The 25,531-nt window shown below is 35.4% G+C and overlaps 1 protein-coding gene across 2 annotated transcripts in view; it reads left to right on the plus strand.

Moving 5' to 3' along the window:
• Positions 1–25,531, plus strand: part of DOK6 (docking protein 6) — a 265,261-nt gene that overhangs the window by 150,534 nt on the left and 89,196 nt on the right. For both annotated transcript variants that reach the window (XM_064657745.1, XM_064657736.1), the window contains exons 4-5: positions 4,552–4,671; positions 13,987–14,176. In XM_064657745.1, coding sequence (XP_064513815.1) covers positions 4,552–4,671; positions 13,987–14,176 — 310 coding nt within the window. The remainder of the gene's footprint in view (positions 1–4,551; positions 4,672–13,986; positions 14,177–25,531) is intronic.

Raw genomic sequence — 25,531 nt, forward strand, 5'->3', positions numbered from 1 at the left:
GGATGCATATAATTGAACCATTTTTTTTACAAATACAATAAATTGCTGGTTATAATGATGAAAAAGATCTCCTGGAATGGAGATTCCTTGCAGAACAGGAAATGGCCTTACTCAAGGAGACAGAAGCTGAACTGAACCGGGGTTCAGTAGGGGTCAATTTTTTGGGGCTTTATCTCAGCCTAGAGGCATTTGATTCTTCTGGCAACTTGTGGTGGAAGATGAAAGGCTCCTGTAGGATTGTGCCATGTGAACACAAGAGGTTAAATATGAAAGAACATGAAGCTATCGGGACTCAGAAGGTATTTGGTTAAGTCCACACACAAAATGCTTCTTAAGTTAGGAGTCTGAAAACCATCCCACCTCTAGCCTTGGAGATCTAGAGGCCAGATAGAAAGAGATCTAGAGCATTTCTAAGGACAGTAAATTTAAATGTGTTCATATATCAGTATCTCTGCTCCTCCCTGTAGAGTATGTTGTGCATAATGAACTGTTTTAAACTGTAAGTAGAAGAACACTTTCACTAGGAAAATTTTATATTTCTATATTTCATTGGCCAATATTATTTCATCATTGCTATTGTATCAACAAGCCCACTTATCATCCTGTGGTATCACCTATTTGCAATACAGTGATCAGACTAGGTACAGCGCTGTTTTAATCACCTGAGAACTGAAGCAGAAATTACATATCACCTCAGGTGTGACCTAGAAGCTCAGTTTAACTGTGGGGAAAATATTGCCAATAACAAGATGAGTAAGAAGTTTACAGTTCTTAGTAATGTTTATTATGCAATAGACAGTACCTAATTAAGGTCTCCCATCTCTTTACATTTTATCTCATCTCATGACATTTGTATAGCAGCATTTTATAATAGAATAACAGTAAAGATAAAAATTCGAGTATTTTGATTTTATTTATAGCTGTGAGAACTTACTTTACAATTTATCATTCGGCCCAGGAATTCAGTTATCTTAAAAGGAAACTAAATTTTTCAATGACAAGTACCAGTTATGACTAAAAACTCAGCATTACCACCAATAAATCTAATCTACATGCATTAAAGAGAAAAATTTTCCTGACAGTTTTTTATGACTTACTCCCACTGTAATATTTCATCTGTTTCAATATATGCATATAATCAAAATAAAGAAGTAACTGTGATATCTCTGTTTTGAGACATAGTACCTGTCATTCTTAAAGATTGCTGCCATGAACGATGCATTTATGTACCACATAATAAATAATTTTTTTAAATAATAGGTAATATTTAATTTGTTATCCAGAAACACAAAGCATTCTATAGATCTTTTACAAAAGAACAGTGAATTGCTTTAAAGATGGATATGATGAAAGGAAAAACAAGGCTTTGGCTTTGAAGGATAATTCATCTGCTTCTAAAGAAGATTCTGCGTGTCTGTAAAGAAAAAGGTTGAAGGCAATTCCCTGCAAGTAACCAATAGCTATCAGGCTGCACTAGGCAAAACTAACTCACACACTACCTTCGCACCCCTGACCTTCTAGACACATTTGTAGATAATGTTGATTCTTCTGACAGCAGACACAAATCCTCACAGTTCTGTGGGAAGATATTTCAGTTCTGCATTGAAACTATATTTTCTGTAGCATTAAGTTGATCATTTTTGTAAGATAGAAATTTTGAGTTATACAGCAGTATAATGCATGTTATAGCCTATGCTTTGCAAAATATAGCCATGGTCTTATAATGCTCATACTAAGATAAGTTTCTTCTGTATGGCAGTTGGAGAATGATCTAGTCTGGGCCTAATCATTGATGTTTGGCAGCAAAGCAGCAGCAGCTTAAATTAAACTGCCAGAGTCAGATACTGTGAAAGGCAGTTTCTGGGTCCAAACTTTCAAGATCTAGATGTTGCTGAAAAAGAGAGATGCAGACAGATTGAGGAGATGAAACAAAGACACACACGAGAAACAGCTTCCTAGAACAATGCATTTGTTTGTTTGTTTCTGAAAATATCTACTGGAAATGTGATGTGAGAATACGTATAAATAGAACTTGTTGCCTTTGTATAAGAGTCCTGTTCTGAATATATATTGATATTAGGCTGGATTTATGGAAATACCAATGTTTCCCTTTCTCCTTAGATATTTGTAATATTTGAAAGGTTAGTTTAGTGTTTGTTTACCATCATCTCATTCTACATTTTCAGTACATGCCCTTTCAGTCTGGGTCCAGGCACAGTGAAAAAAAGTAATAAAATGTGCATTTTGTAAAATACGTAAAATGTTATGTCCTGACCAAACTTCAGGAAAAAATGCAAGCTTTATATAAAGCCATGCATTCTTTCAGCATGTATAATGTTCTGTGATACAGCTTAGGCAGAAAATAAGGGAAGGAAGCATGGGAGTATTTGCCTAGATTTGCGCTGTCTCCTTTGTGCTACCACCTTTCTGCAATGATTGCCCTGTGTTTATCTGTAGCTGGAAGCAGATGTTGGGCAACACAGTGCAAACTCTCCCAGAAACAGCTTAACTCACCTGTGTACAGGTGTGCTGCCCCCACACCCCTTCCACACACTGCTAGAATATGGCAGCATGTCTTGTGGTCCAGTTCTGTCATCTCCCTGGCATGACACCCTCTCCGTGGGAGAGTGTGGTTTGTAAGGCATGGCTTTGGTTCAACAGACCTCATGAATATCTAGCGAAGGCTGAAGGAGAGGAAGGGAAAACAGAAGGGATATTTCTTCATGCATGAACAGAATGTTTTTAAACAAATTCGTCTTGCTCATTTTAAAAGCCATAAATTTTTATTGCTATGCAAAGATATACCTATTTGCTACTTCCATTAAGGAGGCTGTATCTGTAGAAGTGTTGAAAAAACAGTATGCTGTTACCTCAATATTTTCTTCTCACATACAAAGTTAAATGTCATCTGGATGTTACTGACAGAATGTTCTGTCTCTTACTAGAAGAAGCTGAGAATGTTATGAGAAGACCAACTCTTGTCCTGAGACAAAGACTGAAAAAAAGCAGGAAAGGTTAAGAGAAACCACTTCTCCCACAACACTCTGAAGAAGTCCCCCCAAATTTTTGTGACAACCACCCCATTTGGCTATCAAAAATCCCCAAATAGTCTCTATTATTTGAGCTGTCTGTCTGGGAACTCAGGCAGCTGATAGCCAGAATAAATCAGGAACAATCTGTTCATGGATTATTCAAGACCCTGAACAAAGGAGGGTATCCAAAGGTTTTTGGAGACCTGGAATTGCATGCCAGTCTCCCTTTCTTGTCTAGCAAATGTTTCTGTCATGTGAGATCTATGCCTAACCAGGCAATAATTTGATGACTGTACCAATTAGACATAGAACAGTTTTTTCTTGGATATAAATTTTCACTAATTACAATGAGTCATCATCACTAAACGCTTTGGGGCTTGCATGGGATATTTTTCTCTCTCCAAATTTCAGTACTATGTTGGAGAGATTGTCACAAAAGTATTTTCCAGATGTCCCCGAAAATAGGAGTTAAAAGACTGTGGCAGTTTAATACAGACATTTCTAACTTCTGGAGTCACTCACTCCTAAAGATGATTGGATATAGATTGACTGGGACCATGGATGCTGAGGATGCTTGCCTGGTGCCAAGCTTGCTTTCCTGAAAGTCTCCTATCTTTTATTACAAGATAGGAGAAGGCTATCTTGTAATAAAAGACAGTCAGGGTAGTTGCATGATTTTTCTTAGCTGTGATTTCACACTGTATTAACACCAACTTGAGATGTTGCTTGTTTGACCAATGCCAGAGATTTCATGATATTAAGTTTGGGAAGTGGAAGGATGAAGCTGGAGGTGAATGGAGAGGCTGTTGTGGCGTGTGTAGGAGTTACTCCTTGGACTCTTTACGTCTTGGTAGACTGGCAGATACAGAGCTTTCAGATGTACATCAATGGGATGCAATGGAGGACTCAGAAAGGACTGGGAGGTTTTGAATCTTCAGATAAACATTTCAACTACTGCCTAAATTGCTCTGAGACCAAAAGAAGTTGAACAGAACTGAAGAAATTAATTATTCAGACTAACTTGCCAGACACAGACATTCACTACAGCAGAGATGGAAGTTTAGCATTTGAAGATCATTTTATTACTTTTTCTTTGCTCTCAGAAAAATGCTTTAGCACCTTTAGAAATAGAAAGTGCTTTAATAGTTCAAACTCACCTAAAAAGCAGTAAAGAATATTTCAGCTATAAGATCTAAAGTTTTTCTAAATTGCATTTTTTCTTTCAAGAAAACCTAGTAGAAATATACAGCCTTGAAAATTCATTATTCCTCTTCTTTGTCAACTTGACCTCCTATCCTCAAATTTTGGAATGGAAGATACAGTCCTAATAGTGTAAACCCTTTTTAAAACTTCATAAATCAAGGCAAAGAAATTCATGTGGAACTTTACACTAGTGACTCGTGTTTCAACACAAGCATACTGTCATAAAACGTATCAGTAGGATACGCTTTATACTTTTAACTTCATATTTTTTTTGGTAAAATGTCAATATGAACAAATTTTTTTTCTGTTTGCCCAGAACTAGAGGCAGAGGAGTGGTGCAAACATCTTTGCATGGAGTGTCTAGGAGCCAGGCTCAATGATATAAGTCTTGGGGAACCAGATTTGCTTGCTGCTGGAGTTCAGAGAGAACAAAATGGTAAGTAACTTTGTATTTACTCCTAGATCAGTTCTTAGGTGATGTCCCATGTTATCTTTGCTTTTGTTTGTTGTTGTGGGGACTTTTGCTATTATCTAGAAGCACATCATTCGTAACTAAACATTTGGATGTGTTTTTGAAGCTTAATCCTGTTTATTTCTACAAATAAGGATAAATAAATTTCATGCCAAATAGCATATGTAGAATGAATTCGTGTCTTCATAGTGATCTCATTTTCCTGTCATGGGAAATAATGACCATGACCCTTCTGGTTCTGGAAATTATGGCCTCTGTGCAGAGGAATAAAACAGCAGCTCTTGTTCTGCAGCCTTTTAAAGACAATGATGAACATATTAACACCAATTTGGACTGCAAAACACATATTTGCTTTAAATTCACACCTGTCTTGAATATTGAAGACAGGATCATCTAAATGTTGTCAAATATGGGTGAAAAGGGCAATGACAGATGCTAGTCAGCACTAAGCCTGAGGTTTAAATCTTCATCTAAGGGCTATTTGGATTAAACACATGCACAGGAAGAATGCTAGTGGGTGGAATATGCAATAACAAAAGAAAATCTGTGATTATCCTGTCATTTAATTCCTATTAATGAATACGAGGGCAACACAAAATGTGCTCATTTATTCCTTCCTAAATTACAGCTCTCAATGATTATTACTGTCTTGATGCTTTTATAAGATGCAATAGCTTTCAACAAAGTAATAACACACACTGCTTCAATGGTCATAAAACATCAAGCCAACTATCATTATAAACAAAATTACATAATTAAATTACAGAATGAATGGCATTATATTGATTATATTGTATTAATTTCTCTGAACCTTATAGCATATAGCACAAAATATACAGAAATCTTTAAGGAATTTTGGTCAAAAAACAGATACGTTGAAATGTGATTTATAATAAGCTCAAATATTTGTAAAATTATTTGCCTGCTATGAGACACAGAATTCAATTTGTAGTCTCAAACTACTTAACAAAGGGAAAGCTACTAATGTTGTAGGAAAGTGATAATGATCAGACACCACTCAAAGCATCCCATCTGCTGTATGTTCATAGGCCGTAGGTATAAAACTCAATGTGTGCTATTGAAGGGAGAACTTATGTGAGCAGGGGGAGCTCCTTCACAAATGTGATAGGAAATAAATCGAGCCAAAAGTCTGTGATGTGAGCAGAAAAATATCATGAAATTCCTCAAATTCTTCATGCAGTACATTCATGTACCATCCAGCAGCTTTTGGACATAGATGGAAAATATTACATTTTACCATGTTCTTGAAAGAGATCCAGTTACACACACGTGACCTCCAGGCAACATAGATTAGATCTGTTGTATGAACTAGTCTTGATTCAATTGCCTTAGTCTAGAAATTAATTGCAGTGCTACCAACCAGCATATATGAACATAATTAGCATCTTTATTGTTCTAAGTAAATAAATGAAAGGAAACAAAGAGGCAAAGCATGTATTTGTTGTACAAATCACATGAATAATAATGCATGGAGGGTATCATTAGCTGTATTCTTTTAAAACAAGTGACTGAATATATATAATCCAATATTTGACAATCATGCTCTACTAAATCATTAGTTACAGTATCTCAGACAAATAATTCTGACACCTATCCACATCCTTCCCTCATCCCCTTGATGCACAACTTTGCATTTTAATAAGCATGCTTAATATTCAAAGTTGTCTTGTTCAGAAGCAAAGCAAATTCTGTTTTGAGTGTCTTTTAATCAACTTGGAAGGAGGGAAAAGTACAGAGATTCTTACTATTGGTTTGAAATCTACCATTTTGTTCATTTATCTGGCTGTAAGAACCTGCAGTTGCAATGAAATTTCTGTAGCAGATTCCTTTAGTAAAATTGGTTGAGTGGAATCATGACTTCAGTTTATACTTGTTATCTTATTCTGCAAACCTGGCGGTATCATTCCCCATATGACAGCGGTATTGAAAAGGTGAGTAGTTGTAGGGTGGAATCATCTGGTGGGCTATAAAAAATTCAAATTTTTAGTTTATTTTCTTACACATTTTCCCCATATTATAGCTCTTACACACATGCTATCGAACATTGTAGTTCAAAAGATACCTAAAAACATTTTAAAAGTTTACTGATCTTTTGTTGACCTGAAACTGAAAGGCCGAAGTTAATTTTTGAATTGGAAATTCATGAAAAGTGGCTATGTGTATGAAGCATCTAAAATTTTGCTCATTGTGAAGGTGGCAGCTGTGTCACTGTCTGAATAATTTTATTTTTTTGTGTTAAATAAAAACTGTACACTGGTATAGTACCTTTGAATGTCATTATTTCGAAATATATTGCAAGTATGACAACTTCATAGAATTCCTCTCGAGTTAGTCAATTTATTGATGTTTATTTGAAACAGAGATGTGAGAATACAGTTTGTAAAACCTGTAATACAACCTCAAAGCCTCAGCATCTAGTTTCATGAAAGTTCTGTTGCATGATCCATACAAGGGCTTTCTTCCAAGTCACTGAACAAAAGATGTCTCTTGATATCTGAGCAAGACCACAGTTTGTAATAAACATTATAATGTCAATGGTTTTTCAATTTTAGATAAATTTATGTTTTTGCACTTTTAAAAGCTAAGAGAAATTGAATAATGATGTTATACTGTTGATATCTCCATGATATGACAAGTGTTAATACCATTAATCCCACAATAACAGATATATTAACCATTAATTGTATCTCATTCCACTGAGTTTTTTTTAAATGGTTACTTTGCCCTAGAAAGTTTCTGAAATGTTTAAAATTTAATAAAGATACTTCCTTGGTCATAGAAGAACTAGCCTAATAAGGTGGGATTTTCATGAGCTGCTTTGCATTTTCCAAGCAATAATATTTTTAATATGCAATGTTCATCTGTTCAACTACTTGCCCATTCTTGTCCTTAAAGGACATTTGCATGGTGTAAAGATATTCACTGAATGGATCAGGTAAACTGGCTCTCTCTTGAAAAAAACAAACAACAACTTTCTGTTCTGTAAGTTTGTGGTTTAGTTTTTGTATGTGACCACTGAGGGCGCTACCCTCAGTTTGCAACATTAGAAATAATTTTCTTAATTGTTGTTATATATACCCTGGGACCATTAAAATGGCTAAAATCCTTCTTATATTTTTTTATACTCAAGGAATCACATTTCAGAAAATACTTGGCAAGGAAAATACATGTTTTCTATCATTTGTTTAATACCTCTTTTTATTACATCTGAGCCTGTTTATTGTCCCGCTCTCACTCTTGAGGGTCTCCTGAGATGAACTTTAGATTTCAGAAGGGAAGACACCTGATTCTCTGTGATAGGAATGCAACAATATGATTTGCAAAAACCCATATTTTTTATAGTTCTGAGTTGTTCAGTAAGTGCTAGTGAGATCTGTTTTACTTTAGTTGCACTGCAATTCTGCAGTGTTGACAACAAAAAGAGGCACGCTGTAAAGCAGCACTGCTTACAGCAGAGAGCTCTAGCTACTATGTCTTGTAGGAAGTAGAGACAAGACATCTAAGCAATTCTTGTGCAAAGCACATCAGTAACAAAAAGCTTCTTGCTGGATTTTACCTCCGTTATTACTTTCAAGAAGTATTACCATAAGTCTTGCTGTGTAAACTCTGATGCAGAAAATTACCCTTAGGTGGTTTTCTTTTTAAATTTAAGGCTCACAACTAATGGCTGCTTAGTTTAGAATGATACGCAGCTTCCAATAAAAGTGAGATGTAAAATGAAGTTTCTGTTGCTGTCCAGCCATCTCTCCTAGTACGTGTTCCTCAGTCCTAAAGCAGCAACCTCGTTTCTGTTTAAACTTCTTTTCACACCAAACACAGTTTCTTAGTGCTTATGTATGTCCATTTGGATTATTTGCTAAATAATTAAAATACAGTATGATAGCAAAATCAGTAAAGGCGTCACCTCCTGATCCTATTCAGATATTTCAGTATAATGGCAGTGAAGCTGTATATGAAATGATAAGACAAATAATAGTACAGAGTTATAACTCCAGGAAAGAAAATCTGGACTAAGTTGGATCTTATAACACTGTTGACTTCCTGTGATACCTACATACACATTTCATAATCCTTAGGTTTCTCAAGCTGCTGCTAAGCAAAGAAATTGTGAATGTAGAGTACTGACTTTGTTTAGGGGAATTGGAAGCTTCCTTTTCAGCTCTCAGTGAATTTGGAAGCATTTCCAATATATTCCAAAATGTAATGACAAAAACAAATGTTTGGGTTTTTTAAAACTTTTATCTTCCCAGGTGACATCATATCTAGAATTTGTCCATGCTCACTGCTTCCAGTGTGTCATTGTTTTCATTCTCTATAAAAGGTAGCAATTTCTAAGAAGGCATCCAAATGGACAGTATACAATGACAGACTATATTTACTGTGAAAAAGAAACCAGAATATTCAAGACAATATTGGTTAAAAAAAGCATTATGTGTAGACTATTGATAAATTCACTCTTTAGGAGCAGGTGCTTCTGTTTTGTGAAGACTCTATTCCTGTCTATTTTGAACACTAAATAATAGCACTAACAGAGCTGAACACTTGTGCTAAATCATATTCTATTAAACTGTACTTGTAAACCTGATTTAAAACCTGAAGAAAATGGGCAAATGGTAAAATGCAAATTTTTAAACTGAAGATAGGGCCAGATCCATCTTTTACTGCTACAGCTAGTTTATTGTTACTTATCATGTCTGTGATATCAATATGATGCTTTTCTATTACATGTTTTGGGTTTTTTGATTTTTTTTTTAATTTTACGGCATTATAAAGCTAATTTTGATTTTAAAAGTCTGAAAGAGTTTAAAAGATAATTGTTTTTTTAGCTTTTCCTCCCTGTCTAATACTTAAATTAATATCCCATAAAATTATTTCCTTTGTAAGGTTTTTCTTCTTTCATAACTTTGGTTTTGCCTTCTTTTTTTTATTTAAAAACATTCCACAGGAGTACCAGTCTTGCTTCCTGGATTTTAATTGCAAGAAAATCCTTAATTCTTGTTAGCAAAAATGTAGCTTTTCATAGTGAACAACATCCTCGAATCCTCAGAAGAGGATTATGAGTTATTTCTTTGTGCTACATATTGAGATTATAAAATATAGCCAAAGCATAGAGACTTCATAATTACATTCACAGAGCTGACTTGTTTTAGGGCATTTTCTAGGGTCTGTAGAATCTCTGTAATTTAATACATAAAAACACTTTGAATGATTTTGATTCATCTTCTGTTATCCTTAATCCATTTTCATACATTGGATTTGTTTGTTCATTTTTCAAATAAATGAAACACAGACAGCTTTATTCAGAAACGTAAGGTGTTTACAGTTTAAATGGCTGGTTAATCCAGTAAGACTTCAGATTCTTCTCTACCTTACTGCTTATCACTGAAACAATTCAAAATATTTATCTATGGTAGCCTTCATATTTTTATTGAGATGCTTATAAACATTTTCATGCATTTTTAATGGAAGCAAAGCAGAATATTTCTAATCAAAGGAAAAAAATTATTTCTGAAGTCCTGGTTCCTCACCGTGAAGCAGAAGCAGAAGTGAAACATTCTAGTAAATCCAACATATGAATGAACACAAAATGTTGTCCCTTCAAGACTTAAAGTTCTCTTTCCACCTGAAAATTAGCCACAGGTGGAAGTGTCATAGGTGGAGGAGTTTATTTCATTTGTAAACTGAGTATTTGCTTTTAAAGCCTGTTCTTATTTATATAGGCCCCACAAACCAGACTGTCTCCTTCCATAAGTAATTTTTTACCAATTATTAAAACTGAAATGAAACTAAGCATCTGGATTACAAGATTGCGATGTCATCTGGTCGATTTTCCAACTGGAATGATTTAGGCAGAGGAATCCAGTGATAAAATGGCAGAACCAGGATCACTGGGTTTCTATGATTTTTCTTCCCCAGTACAGCAGGAAGGCTGTTAGCATTTTGGAGTTGCTGCCAAGTCTCCATCTCAGTCAATATGCTCATTTTAATAAAGACTCTTATGCTCCTATGCCCTGGAAAACATTATTAAGTGTTGTATTCTTGCCAAAGCCCAAATGCTAAACACCTTTTCGTGTACAAAGTGTATGATGAAGCATTGCTCTGCTTATTCAAGGAGATGGGAAAGAGCAGTTACATTGAGTGGAATAATAAGTGTTGCAATATATCAGCATTTTTTTCTCATCCTGGCTCCCCCAGTCCCTTAACTTTGTTCTCACCAGTTTTCGAGGAGGTAGGAGGATAGGGGTGCTGAATGCTGAGGAATTGCACCTGCTCAGTCTCAGTCTTACCTTGTCCAACAATATCACATCTACTTGCTTGGTTTCTTCCATCTCCCTCCTTTCTGGGTCCCTCACTAACTTCATTTGCTTAGTCTTGTTATCCACTGAACTGTTATTATCTCATCCCACTCATATGCAGATGGTGTCTGAACCAGAATTTAACTGGGATTCCCAAATCTGGCCTATGAATATTTGTACTTACCTGGATAAGTTTAAGGGCAAAGCATGCCACTAAAAATTGAATTGACTGTATTACCATTAGCTAATAGATACCTGTTCAAATATTTTCTGAAATTGAAAAATTAGACTCTGCATGTTAATTAATAAAATCATTTAATAGTATCTACACTTTTCCCTGTCCTCATTTGCCCACTACTCAAAAGTATAGTTTTTGTTCCAAAAGCAAATATATCCATCCCAAATCATGTCCAGCACATATATTTGTACCCTTGGTTTTCTTGCCAATTTGATTACGTTCCAAGGGTGCTACATTTTGCCCTGCAGCTGATGTTCACTTTAATCAGACATACTTCCTTTAATCCACGATATCTCACCTTAGACACTGACCTCCCATGCAAAGTCAGCAAATGTCTCCTGACAGTTTGAGAATACCATATGTCCTGACTACCCTTCATGCAATAATATCCTGAAATACTTCAAAGAAGTTGAGCATTTCGTGAGTATCCTGGTAACATCTAAACCAAGCTGAAATGTTCTGTGCCTTTGACACAACAGTTTAATGTTTACTTCAGAAAATGATTGTACCTTTTAAATTTATCTGCTGTCAGAGACATTCTATCAGTGAAGATAGGGAAAGGGAAAGGGAAAGATTTTCATTCTCACATAGTAAACCCATTCCCCCATAGATACATTGTGTTATTTCATGTAATGTAAGAGAGAAACATCTTACATGTCAGTCACCTGCATCTTTCTTTCAAATAGAGCAGGGAAGTAGCAATAATATGAATATTGAAAGGACATTTATATATAGATATATATAATTCCAGTGCAAGTATAAGTTATGTTTTCTTTACTATTCCCTTCCCAGTGTGGTCATCAGCCCATATTCCCATGTGTGAGTCTTTCTATTTACTTTAGTAGGCATTACATTAGACCTCTGCCCCATGAACTCCTCTGAGGGTTGGGAGAAATTCTTTTCAGTGACCTCAGCAGCTTCTGCAAATCTATTTGATGTGTGTGTCAGAAGACTTTTACACAATGTTTGGACTTTCACATTTGGGGCCTTAATCATAAAATGAAACTTTTAGGGCTAACACACCCATTAGTATGACTAACGAGAACTAGGGCCTGGGAGAAGAGGTTGTGACTGAATGGATCAACTGGGGAGTCATTAATAGGACAAAATTAAATTGACTGAAACAGAATAATATTGGGGATGACAAGTTTACTTATATCTATGCAGGGCAGCAATTTTTACTGCTCATCCAGCAGTTCCCTGCTTTCACTACTTCCTTAACCAAACTTTTGCTACTTTATTCACACACACACACACACACACTCATACACTTCTAAGATATTTACTTGCAATATTTTAATTCTTTTGTCAGACAGCTATATATATCAAATGTCTAAAAAATGGAGACATAATGTCTGTGATATTGAATGTCAAACGCATCTAATTTTGACTATTGCAATAAATTTCTCTCACTTTAATTTCAATTCCTTCCTAATTTTTATGAGGACACTGTGAGAAAATTCAGTTCAAATAGTGGATGAAAAGTGTCCCACATCGAACTCTAATTTCTTTTTCGAGTAATTGGAGACAATTTTCCTACAAGTTGCCCCTTTAAAGAGCATTTTCTCAGTATCATTTGTTGAGTGAGCATTGCTCATGCTCATACTTAAAATTATTCTTGCTTTTTTGTCAACAACCTTTAGGCAGTAACATTGACATTTTGCATTTCTACCCTTTCCAAAGATGAAAGGAAACTGTGACATAAAAATTGTGAATCAGCTGCACTCTCCCATATTATGCTATTAAGCCTCAATACTGCAGTTCATTTAGAGTTAAAATATAGGCCAGCACTTCCAACTGTAGTACCGGAAATTTGACAGAGTTTTTCACTCTTTGTAAAAGCAGCTTACAGAAAAAGAAAATTGCATTTTTATTTAAAATTCTCTTGCTAATAATGTGGTTTACTTCCTTCCATATGAGTTAATTGTCTTTTATATAATTTCGGGGTTTTTCTTTTTTTTTCCTCTTTTTTAAGGATTTTTTTTTTTGCGTTGCTTATTTTATCACATGCAATTTAGGCACTTCAGAAAATTACTAATGCCCTTGACTCCTACCACAGTAAGTGCACTTTGCAAGGGAAGTGCAGCTGATAGTGATTGATGTCATGACCATACTAATATGTTGTGTTGAATCAGATTTTTCAAGAAAGCAACAGATGATTAAAATTGTTAATTTGACAAATAATAATGTCTTTGGCAAATAAATAGAAACAATGCAAGGAATGTAATTATTAACAAGCTTCAATAAGTAAACCTTGGTTTGCAATTTCAAGGACAGTTTTTCTAAGAGGCAATATAAGGTTGCACGTATATATTTTGTCAAGATACATATAGTTCTGGTTTTGAGTGAGGAGTCTCTGTCAGAGTTCATGTTATTGTGAATTTTGATTTATAAAGGGTCATGGACGTTAATGTGAAGATAAAAGAGGATTTCAGTTGAGTTGCTGGGAACGTATGTCCAAGAGGACTATGCAGATCATCTGTGAAAGATATCTCAGTCTGCTGCATCATTTATAATGAAAATGAAATGAAGATGATTTCCCTCTCACTCTTCTCGTTTGCACAAGCAAGACTTTTTCAACATCAGTGGGTCTTCACCTCTGCTAAAAGCTAGAAATTTGGCCTTGATTTCTGAACCATCAAAGCTAAAGATTTTATTTCAATTTTTTTGGCAGTATAAAATCTTGCTTTAACTTGTGATGTCTTACCTTGTGTTTTTTTCCAGAACGATTCAATGTATATCTTATGCCTACACCAAATTTAGATATCTATGGGGAATGTACAATGCAGATCACACATGAAAACATATATCTCTGGGACATCCACAATGCCAAGGTCAAGCTGGTCATGTGGCCTCTGAGCTCTTTGAGGAGATACGGACGTGACTCAACGTGGTTTACATTTGAGTCTGGAAGGTAAGAGCTAAGGAGATGGAAAAAGAAGAAGAGATGAGCAGAGTTTTTTGAAAAGCAGTCTAATAAGTTAGATTAGCCTCTCATTATAAAGCAAGACAGAATAATGTCTTCTCCATAAACTTCTGTTTGCTGAACATTACTTCTTAATATATTCAGCCCAGTCTTTGAAATAAATGTTACTATGTCTTATATTTAAAATGAGCTTAAGCTTCCTCTGACTTTTATTTAACTGTATTGAAATGTCATTCTTAAGGTTTATGCATCTCGCTGTGCTTAAACACTAGTGTGGTATAATTTGAGTACTTTCAATGTAGAAGAAATTAATTCTAAATCATGGAAAAGGTTCATCACACAGTATGAATAGAATAACTTTTATTACAATGGATATTACTCTTTTTGGATGTTCCTGATGACTGATTGCCACCCTAGAATATAATTACAAGCAGGAATACAGAGAACACTGTGAATCCATAAAAGAGCTGGCTCTTTTTTCTGCCTGCAGTTTGCCATTTCCATTCTCGGATCAGTTTTAAATGTCCATGGAGCTCAGTTTTGTTTCTTTTTCATACCTTTTTAATGCATTTCATATCTTGCCATTTAGTTCACTGTCTTTTCTTCATTTCTGCACAAAAATTATTCTGCATTTAACACTCCCTTTGGTGGTGTTTGATCTTGTATTTTATGGTTCTAGACTATTGTTCTTTATGGTTTGTTTTGGGTTTATTATGGTTTGTTATACTCCTTTATGAGAAGCCTGAACTTTCTGAAGCAATCTGTGAAATTACAGGTGTCTCTAAACTCTTGGGTTAGACACATTGTCTTGTTAAAAATCTTTACACACATTTTGATGTATACTTATTCAATATCATTAACAAATATTCACAAAAGCACAGTTTGTGATCAGAAACAAAAACAGATCAAATGGACCCTAGTGCCTAAGAAGGTAATGTCCAGAATTCCTCTGCAGGAAGGGAATTACCACTTCACAAGTAATTTGTATATCCAGACTGATGTCACTTGACCACTTTGGTGCTCTGTTACTTTTCTGTGACAGCTTCACAATTAAAAATCTTGAAGGCATCATTACTTTTTTTAAATTTGATCTTTTTAAAGTGAAAATTAGCAAAGCTAACCCATGTTTCAACTTGATTTCAATGATTAAGCTGAGTGGCTTATTCAAATATACAATTTTAGCAAGAATTAGCATTTCAAGCCTCCTACAGTATTTTAATTCCATTTCAAGCCTCCTACAGTATTTTAATTCCATACTAGTATCTGAACATCATCTGCCCTTGCAGTCCATGGACCATGTGACCTGATGAAAAGTGGATTGTTTGTCTTTGATCTGATTCCTCCCTTTTTACTTGCTTGGGAGTACTTTCTCTATCTGATTTGGAAATGCTTAAAGTAAAAAATAGAGCTAGAGAAACGTTAGTGCCTTCAATAACATCTGAAGGCTATATAGGGCAACACTAATACTCATTTTAAAACCAGTTGTTGATTTGCTTGGGGTTTTATTTTTATTTTTTAATCAACAAATCATCTTTCTCATCTTTCTGAACATGATTTTCTTTGTGCCCTGATCTGCTAGTACCTTAATACAATAAATTCCTGATACATGTTGTTTTATCAGAAGTGAAGCACTCATCCATGTTTTATGAGAATATTATGCAGTAAAAGTGTTGTTGCTTTAATTTTCCCCTAAGGCTTAAATTTTAAATGTAGACAATTGCTTTAAAGGAAATATTTTTAAATAGGTTCTTATGTTTTAGGGAGTTTTAGCAGATATCCAGTATATGTGTATGAGGTTTGCATGAACATTAAAACCTCAGTTTCATATATTTATTATACATCCTGAATTTTTGTATTCCTTTGTTTGAGAAAATAAATCCCTACCATTAAAATAAATGGACATATTCACAAAGGGATACTATGTTAAATAAATTAATCAAAATGAAGCTTTTTGACAAATTTATCTTTTAATAAACATATTGCTTTGCATTTAAATGGAGTATGGATTCAGATGTATAAAACTGAACCTCTCATTTGCCCAGTGAAATGTAATGGCTATACAATTTGAAGAATGTCTAAAATATGTGACGAATGGACTCAGATTCTTTTAATCTGACAGATTTTTCTGTTTAGTTTTGCACTGAGTTGGAGTTTGTAAATATGTATCTTAGCACTATCTATGAATTAGACAAGTCCTTGTTTTTCTTTATTTAGTGAACCAATGAAAGTAAGTATTTCTTGCTCAGTGATTTCCTTAATTTTTTTTCTCTATCCAAACTCTGCTAAGATTTATGGGAAGCACAGTTTTGTGTGGCTTTGTTCAATGCTAGATGGAGAGATTCTCATTATTTAAAGTACCTGATTAGGGAAAATCCCATACAATCTATCCATCGATCAGAAAATAGTGATTCACAGCTCCATTAGGCACTACAATAGCTTTGTGTGGATTAATACAGTGCATCTAACACAGTGAATGGAACCCATGGTAATGCAGAGCACCTGAGGTAAGAGCTTAGCATTTACCTTTTTAAGAGCTAGGCTTTCCGCCTAAGTGGTCTTGGACTGGGGTGGGGAGTTGTACTGGCTTTTGCTGTGGTAGAGTTAGTTTCCATCACAGTAGCTAGTATGGGGCTGTGTTTTGTGTTTGTGCTGAACACGCGGTTGATAACACAGGGATGTTTAGTTATTGCTGAGGGCTTTTCTTCTCCTCAGCCCACCCCACCGGCAAACAAGCTGGAGATGCACAATGAGTTAGGAGTGGACACAGCCAGGGCAGCTGACCCAAACTGCCCAAGGGGACAATCCTATACCATGTGGGTGTCACACTGGGCATATAAAACAGGGGGAAAAAAAAAGGAATGGGGGTCACAATTGGAGTGATGGTGTTTGTCTTCCCAAGTCACTGTTATGTGTGATGGAGCACGGCTTTCCTGGGGCTTGATGAACACCTGCTTGCCCATGGGAAATGTTGAATGAATTCCTTGCAATCTTCTTCTTGTGCACATGGCTTTTGCTTTACCTATGACACTGTCTTTCTTCACTTTTACCCTTCTGATCCTCTCCTCGGTCCCAGTGGAGGAGTGAGCGAGTGGCTATGTGATGCTTAGTTGACAGCTGAGATTAAAACCAGGAGTTTTAATGTTTAATCATCAATGAGTCACAGGATTTCCTTAATTTATGGATGTATATAATGTATTCAGACACCTCATTCTCATTATTTTGGGTATTGCATATGTTGGAGACGCTGTGCCATTTATCTGCATCGGTGCACTTATGTCTCTTGAAACTTTTGGAAATGCTGCTCCATGTACATGGGCATTAGTCCTTGACTGTCTCTGATTTTAAGCCCCTGAAATGGAAAGTGTGTCCTTATGGAACTGCCCACCTAACTGTCCGTAAGGTGCTGTTAATTTGCACAGGATTGCATTAATTACATGCAATCTAAGAAACATGCCAGAAAAGTAATAAAACAGATACAGCTGAAATATCTCGCGATCCAGATTAAGTGCGAAGACATCCTTTTCAGACTCCTACCCAAGTTACAGGATTCGTTTTGCTGATGTAAACCAAACAATTCATAATAAAGCCATAAACAATGTTTAAAATCCATTCTCTGGAAACTGCAAAAGGCAGTTGTCCAAGATTCCCTTTTAGCAAAATAAGCTGTCTGAAGCACCTTTTTAGGAGCATAAGAGGAGACTCCTAAGAATTCAGAATTGAGGCACTGAGAAAATTAAACACACATGGACTCTTTGTTCCTTTTAAAATGTTCTTTCTTTTGCTTTACCGTAATTCTGCCTTTTACATTAAACAGTATTTTCTATGTATGGAAGCTGTCTGGTCAAGTCTACTAATCCTGGCCAGAAGTATAAAAAAAAAAAGCTAAAGTCAAGTTAAACATGGTGAGAAAATACAATGAGGGAATGGGCTGTGGAAGCTCCAGCCAAACTTTGTCAAATACTGTGAGCTTCCAGCTGAGTTGAGAGTTTGAAGCAGAAGATTTTTCTTAGATTTTTGAGAACAGAAGGAGCCACAAATCCATGACACACTTCTTTTTCTGAAATATATTTTCTCTTGTTTCGTAGACAAGATGTTGAAATATAAACAATTTCAAGTATTTCCAAGTTGTACATTCAGAACCCCCCACACACTAAACTTTTCCTTCTTTATTTGCATTTGATTTGGGTTTTTTCCTTCATCAGAGAAAATGTAATGAAATGTGCTATTCTCTATCATTTCTAAGATCTGGAATCTGTTTCTTTGGTTGAGAAAAATATTAAACTCAAGCATTATAGAGTGGTGACATGAGAATTTCTCAGATTTTTTTTTTTCCCAAGACTGATACATTCATTTTCTCAGTGGTAGATACACAGATGCTAGGGTTATCTGAAGCATAAAGTTCACTGTTTGCTTCAGGCACTACATCTGACTGTAATCTTTCATTTTTCGGTCAGTCCTGTGTGATGATTTTTGGTGTTAATGTGACATGCATTAGTCAATTAACCCTTAAAGTTCAGTTACAAAAAACATCCTCTTTTTCTCTTATGTGGAAGAGGTCCCTTATGTATGTGCCTCGTGAGACAGCTGTCATAAGACTTCATACACTGTTGTGCCTATAAGCTCAGGTCTATACCTCCTTGAAGAGAAGCCTGCAATTCCTGATAGCTGGTGGATTATCTAAGTAGGGGATTAAGTTCATGTATCATGGGTTTTTCATAGAATTATAAATCATATATTATACATTATTCTAAATATGATTATAAATCATAAGCTTATAATAGAGTTTGTAAGTCACTTTGGGTTAAGCAGCACTATGAGCACTTGTGCAGCTGCAATAAATAAATTTATCATTTCACATAAACATTAGCTCAGAGCTTTCAGTATCTCACACTTAATAGTTAAGTTTGTTAGGATCTTTTTCTTCTGTTACATTTTTGTGATACTTTAAAAAAGCCTAATTACCCATGATGTAAATTTCCTATTATTTTGTTTTGTGTTTTCTCACTGCGTCTTGAATTCTTTCTCATAGACTTTTAGGCATGTATCCCTAAAATCTGAAAATAAAAAACTTTCTTTAAAAAAGGAACATTAATCTCTTTTATGTATCCTCCCCTGGATTTTTTTTTCAGTAATGTCATAGCTCTAATTTTAGGGAAAGTGGCATTTCTTACCACTAAAAAGGTTTCATTAGTTCCTGCTATTTAGCAGTGCCAAGGTTATACCATAATATGTTGTAATTGTAGTTCCATTCCTACTTTTTTCCATTCCAACTCTCGGTTTGCCTCCTGCCAAATTCTTGGCCTGGAATAAGTTCTGTGTTAGTCATTTGATTCACTTAAACCCTACTTAAAAAGGAGTTGTGTGTTTAACTCATCTAAAGAACTCTTACTCTGTTTGGGATCGTGGTACCTAATCTAAGAACTCTTTTACTGGTGGAAACTAATATAGCTCGCTTTAAGTGATTTATAAAGTGCTCATTAAATTTTCTTTCTGCCAGGGTTCCTCTCAGACTGCTCTAGCATTGATAAGTCAGAGTGAGTTCCACAAAACTCACATAACAATGACATTCTCCGCAGTATAACTGAATAATGGAAGCAGAGAAAAGAAGGGGTTGCATATAGACTTCTTTAATCTAAATTTCTGTTTTACCTTACAAAGTGTTATGCTTTTTTTACTGTTGTTTTGAAAATTCAGGCATAACATACAAAACTACAGAAGATTTTTTCCAACTGACAAAAGTGCCTGAGCCATTCCACTTCGCTGTGAAAGCTAATTTTTATGAGAAAAACAATGGACAAAAAAACCAAAGGACAATATATTGAAAGAATAAAGTTACCTTTATTAATTTTATCAGAAATAGATTGAGGAATCAGTGACTCCTCAGACTGAGGATTCCTCAGACTCAAGAAGCTCTATAGATGAAGTTGTGTAGCATAATAATTAACAAGTTTATGAATATTAAATTGATAGGAATGAGGACATCACTAACTCATTAATTCACCATTGCCTAGGGAGTAATTTTCCTTATGAATTTGTACTGAATGAAACATATGCAGTTAGAAAAACAGTCACCTAAAGTTTGTCCAGTAAACACAAAAGATGTACAGCTCAAAAGGAAAGCCATCATGTCTGTGATATCTATAGAAGTGGCTCATATTTGCAGATCCCAGAGGGATCAGCATGAGTTGTCAACTCATCACTAGATATCCAAAATCATTGGTTTAATTCAAATGTTTCAAAGCTTTTAAATGAAATCACTGAGAATTGTATTGTGTTTGCCTAATGTATTAGCAGATAGCATATGTTCCTTCTGATGATCCTGAGGCAGCATGAACTGTGCCTTTTGGTTGAGTGCCTAATTTGCCTTCTCCCTTCATAACAGTCATGTCATAGTCAAAGAAGGGCTTGTCTTAAAATATTTTGAGACCAGCTGCCATTTAGCTTTCATGTGGCTTTACATCCATTCATGAGCCCAAGAGATTTGTCATTTACTTAACTATATTCTAACTGCCTCTTTTTCATACATATGCTCTCCTGTAAGCATGCATTGTTGTATTAATATTCTTGAAGTTTAAAATGGCTAGCAAAGTTTTTGCTGTGTAATATATGAGTGGAGAAGAAGCAGATTAAATAATTCGTACGTTATTAATCACAGTAGGACTCATTGTTTCAACTGTACATTTTAACCTTTGAATTCCACAGTAAGCAGCAGCAATAATTAATCTCATATGGCAGTTCTGGATAATTTAAGATGCTCCAGCAGCATGTCCTTTTCTCTCCAAGAATCATAATAACATTTAACCTCCTACTTCAACATACAGGAGGACTGAAATGTCTCAGATTTGAAAACTAAAACAATTTAGTTTTAAGTGCCCCATTTAAAAAAAAATCAACATCTAAACTCAAAATCTCTTAAATACAAAATGCTAAATAGATTTTGCAATGGTCTGCATATAGATACCATTTACAATAAAAGTGTCTATTTTGGCACTTAAATACTGTTTCATCTCTCCCCTAGCAAGCATATTTGCATGAGGTAATTAAAAAGGCTGGAACCTGGCACCTAATTATTTATACAGACAGTGTAAGAGTGTTAAACACTTCACAAAGGGCAGTCCAGAAGGCCACATTTTGCACAGAGAACCATCTAGCCATCAATAATGCTAAGCACAAATAAATCCTTTTCTCCAAAGCTTTTGAATGTAGAATCATCGATTGAGGAGGAGGTTTGAAATACCCTCTATGCTGTGGCTGTGTACTGTACAAACATAGAAAGAAGTAATCAAAATGCAAAGGCTGAAATTTGCACAAAAAAAAGAGCTTTGTTCATGAATATGTAGGGAACTGCAAACCCGTGCTTGCATGTACACACACAGAGCATTGCAGAAGCATAAAGGAGCCCGCTTTTATACTTTTGTAGGCTTCATTTGTTGTTGGGAACTCTGATTCCTCTGCTTCAGCTGGCACATAGGTTTATTCTAAAGGTCATTTTAGTGTCTGAACAGTTGTTTTTTGTATGTTGCACATGAAATAATTGCAATGGAAGTTTTATTTTTGTCTCAGGCTTGGGTCTTCATTCTACTGGAACCAAATTGAGTATAGCTTGACTGCCAATCACTACTTTTGAGCTGAGAAAGCTGCTTTAGCATGCTGGTTTTGGAAGGTTTGCCCAATATCTGTTTGATTCCCCCTGTTCTTTCAGGCAGTATAAATTCATTGTTCTCACAAATAATAAACTTACTTATGAGGAGTGACTGAGGTCACTTGGTTTGTTCAGCCTGGAGGAGACTGAGGGGAGACCTCATTGTGGTCTTCAACATCCTATGTGAGAGGAAGTGGAGGGTCAGGTACTGATCTTTTCACTCTTGCGATCAGCGACAGGACTCAAGGAAACAGCCCAAAGCTGAGTCAGAAGAGGTTTACGTTGGATATCAGGAAAAGGCTTTTCACCCAGGGGGTGATTGGGCACTGGAACAGGCTCCCCAGGGAAGTGGTCACAGCACCAAGCCTGAGTTCAAGAAGCATTTGGACAACTCTCTCAGGCACATAGTGTGATCTTTGGGACTGTCCTGTGCAGTTGGACTCAATGATCCTTATGGGTTCCGTACAACTCAGCACATTCTATGATTCTTTAAAATATCTATTGACATCTTTTTGTTAGCTTTACTAAGCTCTTCTGGAAGATGTGGTTATCCAGTAACTTCTATTCTTCAAAAAGAGGTCAGTATAGTGGTTTTGGTGTTTACTGTCATTCACAGATGGAAAGCAGTTCCAGAAATACTTCTGTATTCTGGACATAGTATGAGAATAGAAACTCTAGAGTGTAGAATTTTCCATGGTGATTCTTTATTTCAGTAGCTGTATTCTGACTTCATTAGTTGAATGCCATTACCAACAATGCTTTATATGTATGTATATTTGTTATACACATTTCCAAACACAGTTATTATATATGTGATCCCACTGTATCCATGACTGTGTTGGAATATGTAACTGTGGAGGCTACTGGCTTTTTTTTTTTCCTATTGCTGTAGGTTTTCTTGCAATTTTTTTTTTTCCAAAAATCAATCAATAATCATGAAGATAATTAATATTTCCATCTATTAACTTAAATAATCAATTATTAATTTCATTCATTATGTCATTAATTAGAAAAAAAATTCTGCTCTTCTATAAAAAGCTATTAGTAAACAAAACCAAGACAATAATATTGAAATATTAATGGAAATATATTAATGGAGACAACATTCATTCAGAAACCAGAGAATTTTCTTGAACTGGTGAATACCTGGGATATTTTGGTTCAAACCTTTAAAACTGATAAACAGTTGCACCCTTAATGAAATCCAAGTTACTTTGGGTGAATTTTTACTACTAAGGGAAATACAAACACACACATAGACACACAAAAATGTTTAAAAACACATATAAAATAATATAAATGTTTTTGTCCCAAAATATGTATATAACTAAATAAGAACATCTGAAAGAACTACCCAATTGATCATTTATGAGTAATTCCTTTAATTTTTTAGGTAGCGGTGATAAATGCTGCTTGGATACAAATCCACTTGCTAAATTTCAGGGTTTTTTTCACAAAGCACTTTGCTAAGGAGAAAACAAGCCTAATAATTGAAAACCCTGCCACAGGCCTCACAGCATTATCATACATTGTGCCCCCCTCAAGTCTTTTATTGCAACTGTCATCTCACTCTAATTTAAATTAACTAAAGAACTATTAAAATATTGTCACATAGGAGAGATGGAGAGCACTTTACAGGCAGCACCTATTCGGTAGCTTTCTGGAAAAATCAGGCTATTTTTGATGTGTGCTTGACTGGTCCCACCAGCTCCTTTAATCTTCCATTTATTTATAAGGTACCAAAGGAAGGTTTGTCCCTTAGCCCCTGTTAGAGGAAATGCTATTAGCTACTGTGTCCCTCCTAATAGTACTTCTTTGCTATCACAGTAAGTTATTACTATTATTGCACTATTAATAATGCTGTACTCTGTAGCGTGTGATTTATTTCTGCTGTACGTAGTCATTTGTCACATATTTTCTAAAAAGCTTTCATCTTATTAGAAAGAGGGGAGGGAGAGGTAGCATCTAATGGAATCTTTCAATCTCAGTGGCTCCAAACATCGTTTGATCTTTCTGACTTTTTGGAAGAAAATTTAGTCAGTGCTATAATTCACTGAGATCCTTCATCTACTTGATTACCCTGTCAGTGGCTGAAAAGTCAAATATAGCATTGTATTCGCATGGCTTGCTCGAACCAGCACCAAAGCAGATTTTCACTTTTTTTTTACTATTTTTTTAAAAATTCCCTGTCCAACTTGGAAAATATCCCTCCTTTAAAATGGTACTTTAAATGGTCCCTGATACACTTTCTGAAAACAACATTTTCAGATGAATGACAGGAGAAATTTTATTTACCTGAAATGTGTGCTATTATGGCTGAAATTTCATCAAGTTGACTATAAAGGTAAATAAAAATTATCACTTATTGCAAAACCTGCATTTATTAGTTTGAATTTGAAACTGTCTGACCATAAGTATCATTTACAGTCAGGAATGGGATTAAGGACAGAAAATTATATAGTCTTGGGGATGATTCAGTGAAAAACCCTGAAGTTCTTTCAGATGATGACTGAGGGTTCCAAACCTATATTTAATGATAGAACAGGCTGGATCATCTATATTTCTGGTGACTTCCTCATCTAAGAGTACTGCCACTGCCACCAGAGAATAAAGAGCAACAACAGCGATGCAAAACAACAGTGGTCTGGAGAGGACCAAGGCATGAGTGAGCTGAAGCTATTTTGCATACACACTAGACATCAAGTGGACTAGCTTGCTGGAAATAAAAGAAACCCAAGGGATTAATGAAAATAGGAGGGAAAGTTTGTGGGGCTGGGACACAGAATGGGCTAAGCGCATGGAATAGGAGGAGATAGGAATGTGATTAAATACATGAGCCAGTAAGACAGAAATAGATGGGGAGACACTTCTGAATAAAAGCAAAAGGTAGTTGACTTCGGAATATGTGTATCATTTAGGAATGACATCTAGTCAGGAAGTGTAGAAGATATGAGCAAAATAGCACGAGTAGGTTGTCCAGGATAAGTGTTTGTCATTGGCAGTTGTTGAAAACACAACCTCAAATACTAGACTTCACAGGTACTTTGCCTTTGTTATCAGGTGCTTCTTTAAGGCCCATAGGACAAATTTCTTAGAGAAAAAAAAAAAAAAAGAGAAAAATCAGTATGATTAGCTCTCAGCTTTAGAAGCACAGATGAAATGGAGGGCAGCCAAGAAAAAAAGTGTTCCATACACGTGGAAGTAGTATCAAATAGCTGGCAAAAAGGACCATCAGAGAAATTAGAGCAGAAATAGTAATTCACAGAAATAGAAATGTATATTAGCATTTATTATCTTGAGACTAATATTCTGTCTATGATATGAAGAATAGCTATAATATGAATGTTCCAGATTGACAAAATGGGGAAATATTTTAAAAGACTTTTCAAATGTTACCAGGGATACTCAAAATGGTTTTAATGGTATGCATTAAATAGCCACAAACATGCCCAAGCTATTACATCTAAGTGTCCAGGGAAAACACGGTCACCTTTGCTGCATAAGGACCATGAATATACATTATATATCATTCTACATATAAGGAATTTGTACTCTTTCTCTTCTGCCACCAATACTGTTTTCTTTTTGGATAGCTATATATAAATATTTGATGAAGCCAGTAGGTATTGCATCTATAGTTCATGGGTTTTTTAGTCCTGGCATACTGAATCAGGGACAGAAGGGATTGACACATTCCAGTG

The sequence above is a fragment of the Pseudopipra pipra genome, chromosome 1 (assembly GCF_036250125.1).
Source record: "Pseudopipra pipra isolate bDixPip1 chromosome 1, bDixPip1.hap1, whole genome shotgun sequence".
NCBI classification, from domain to species: Eukaryota; Metazoa; Chordata; class Aves; order Passeriformes; family Pipridae; genus Pseudopipra; species Pseudopipra pipra.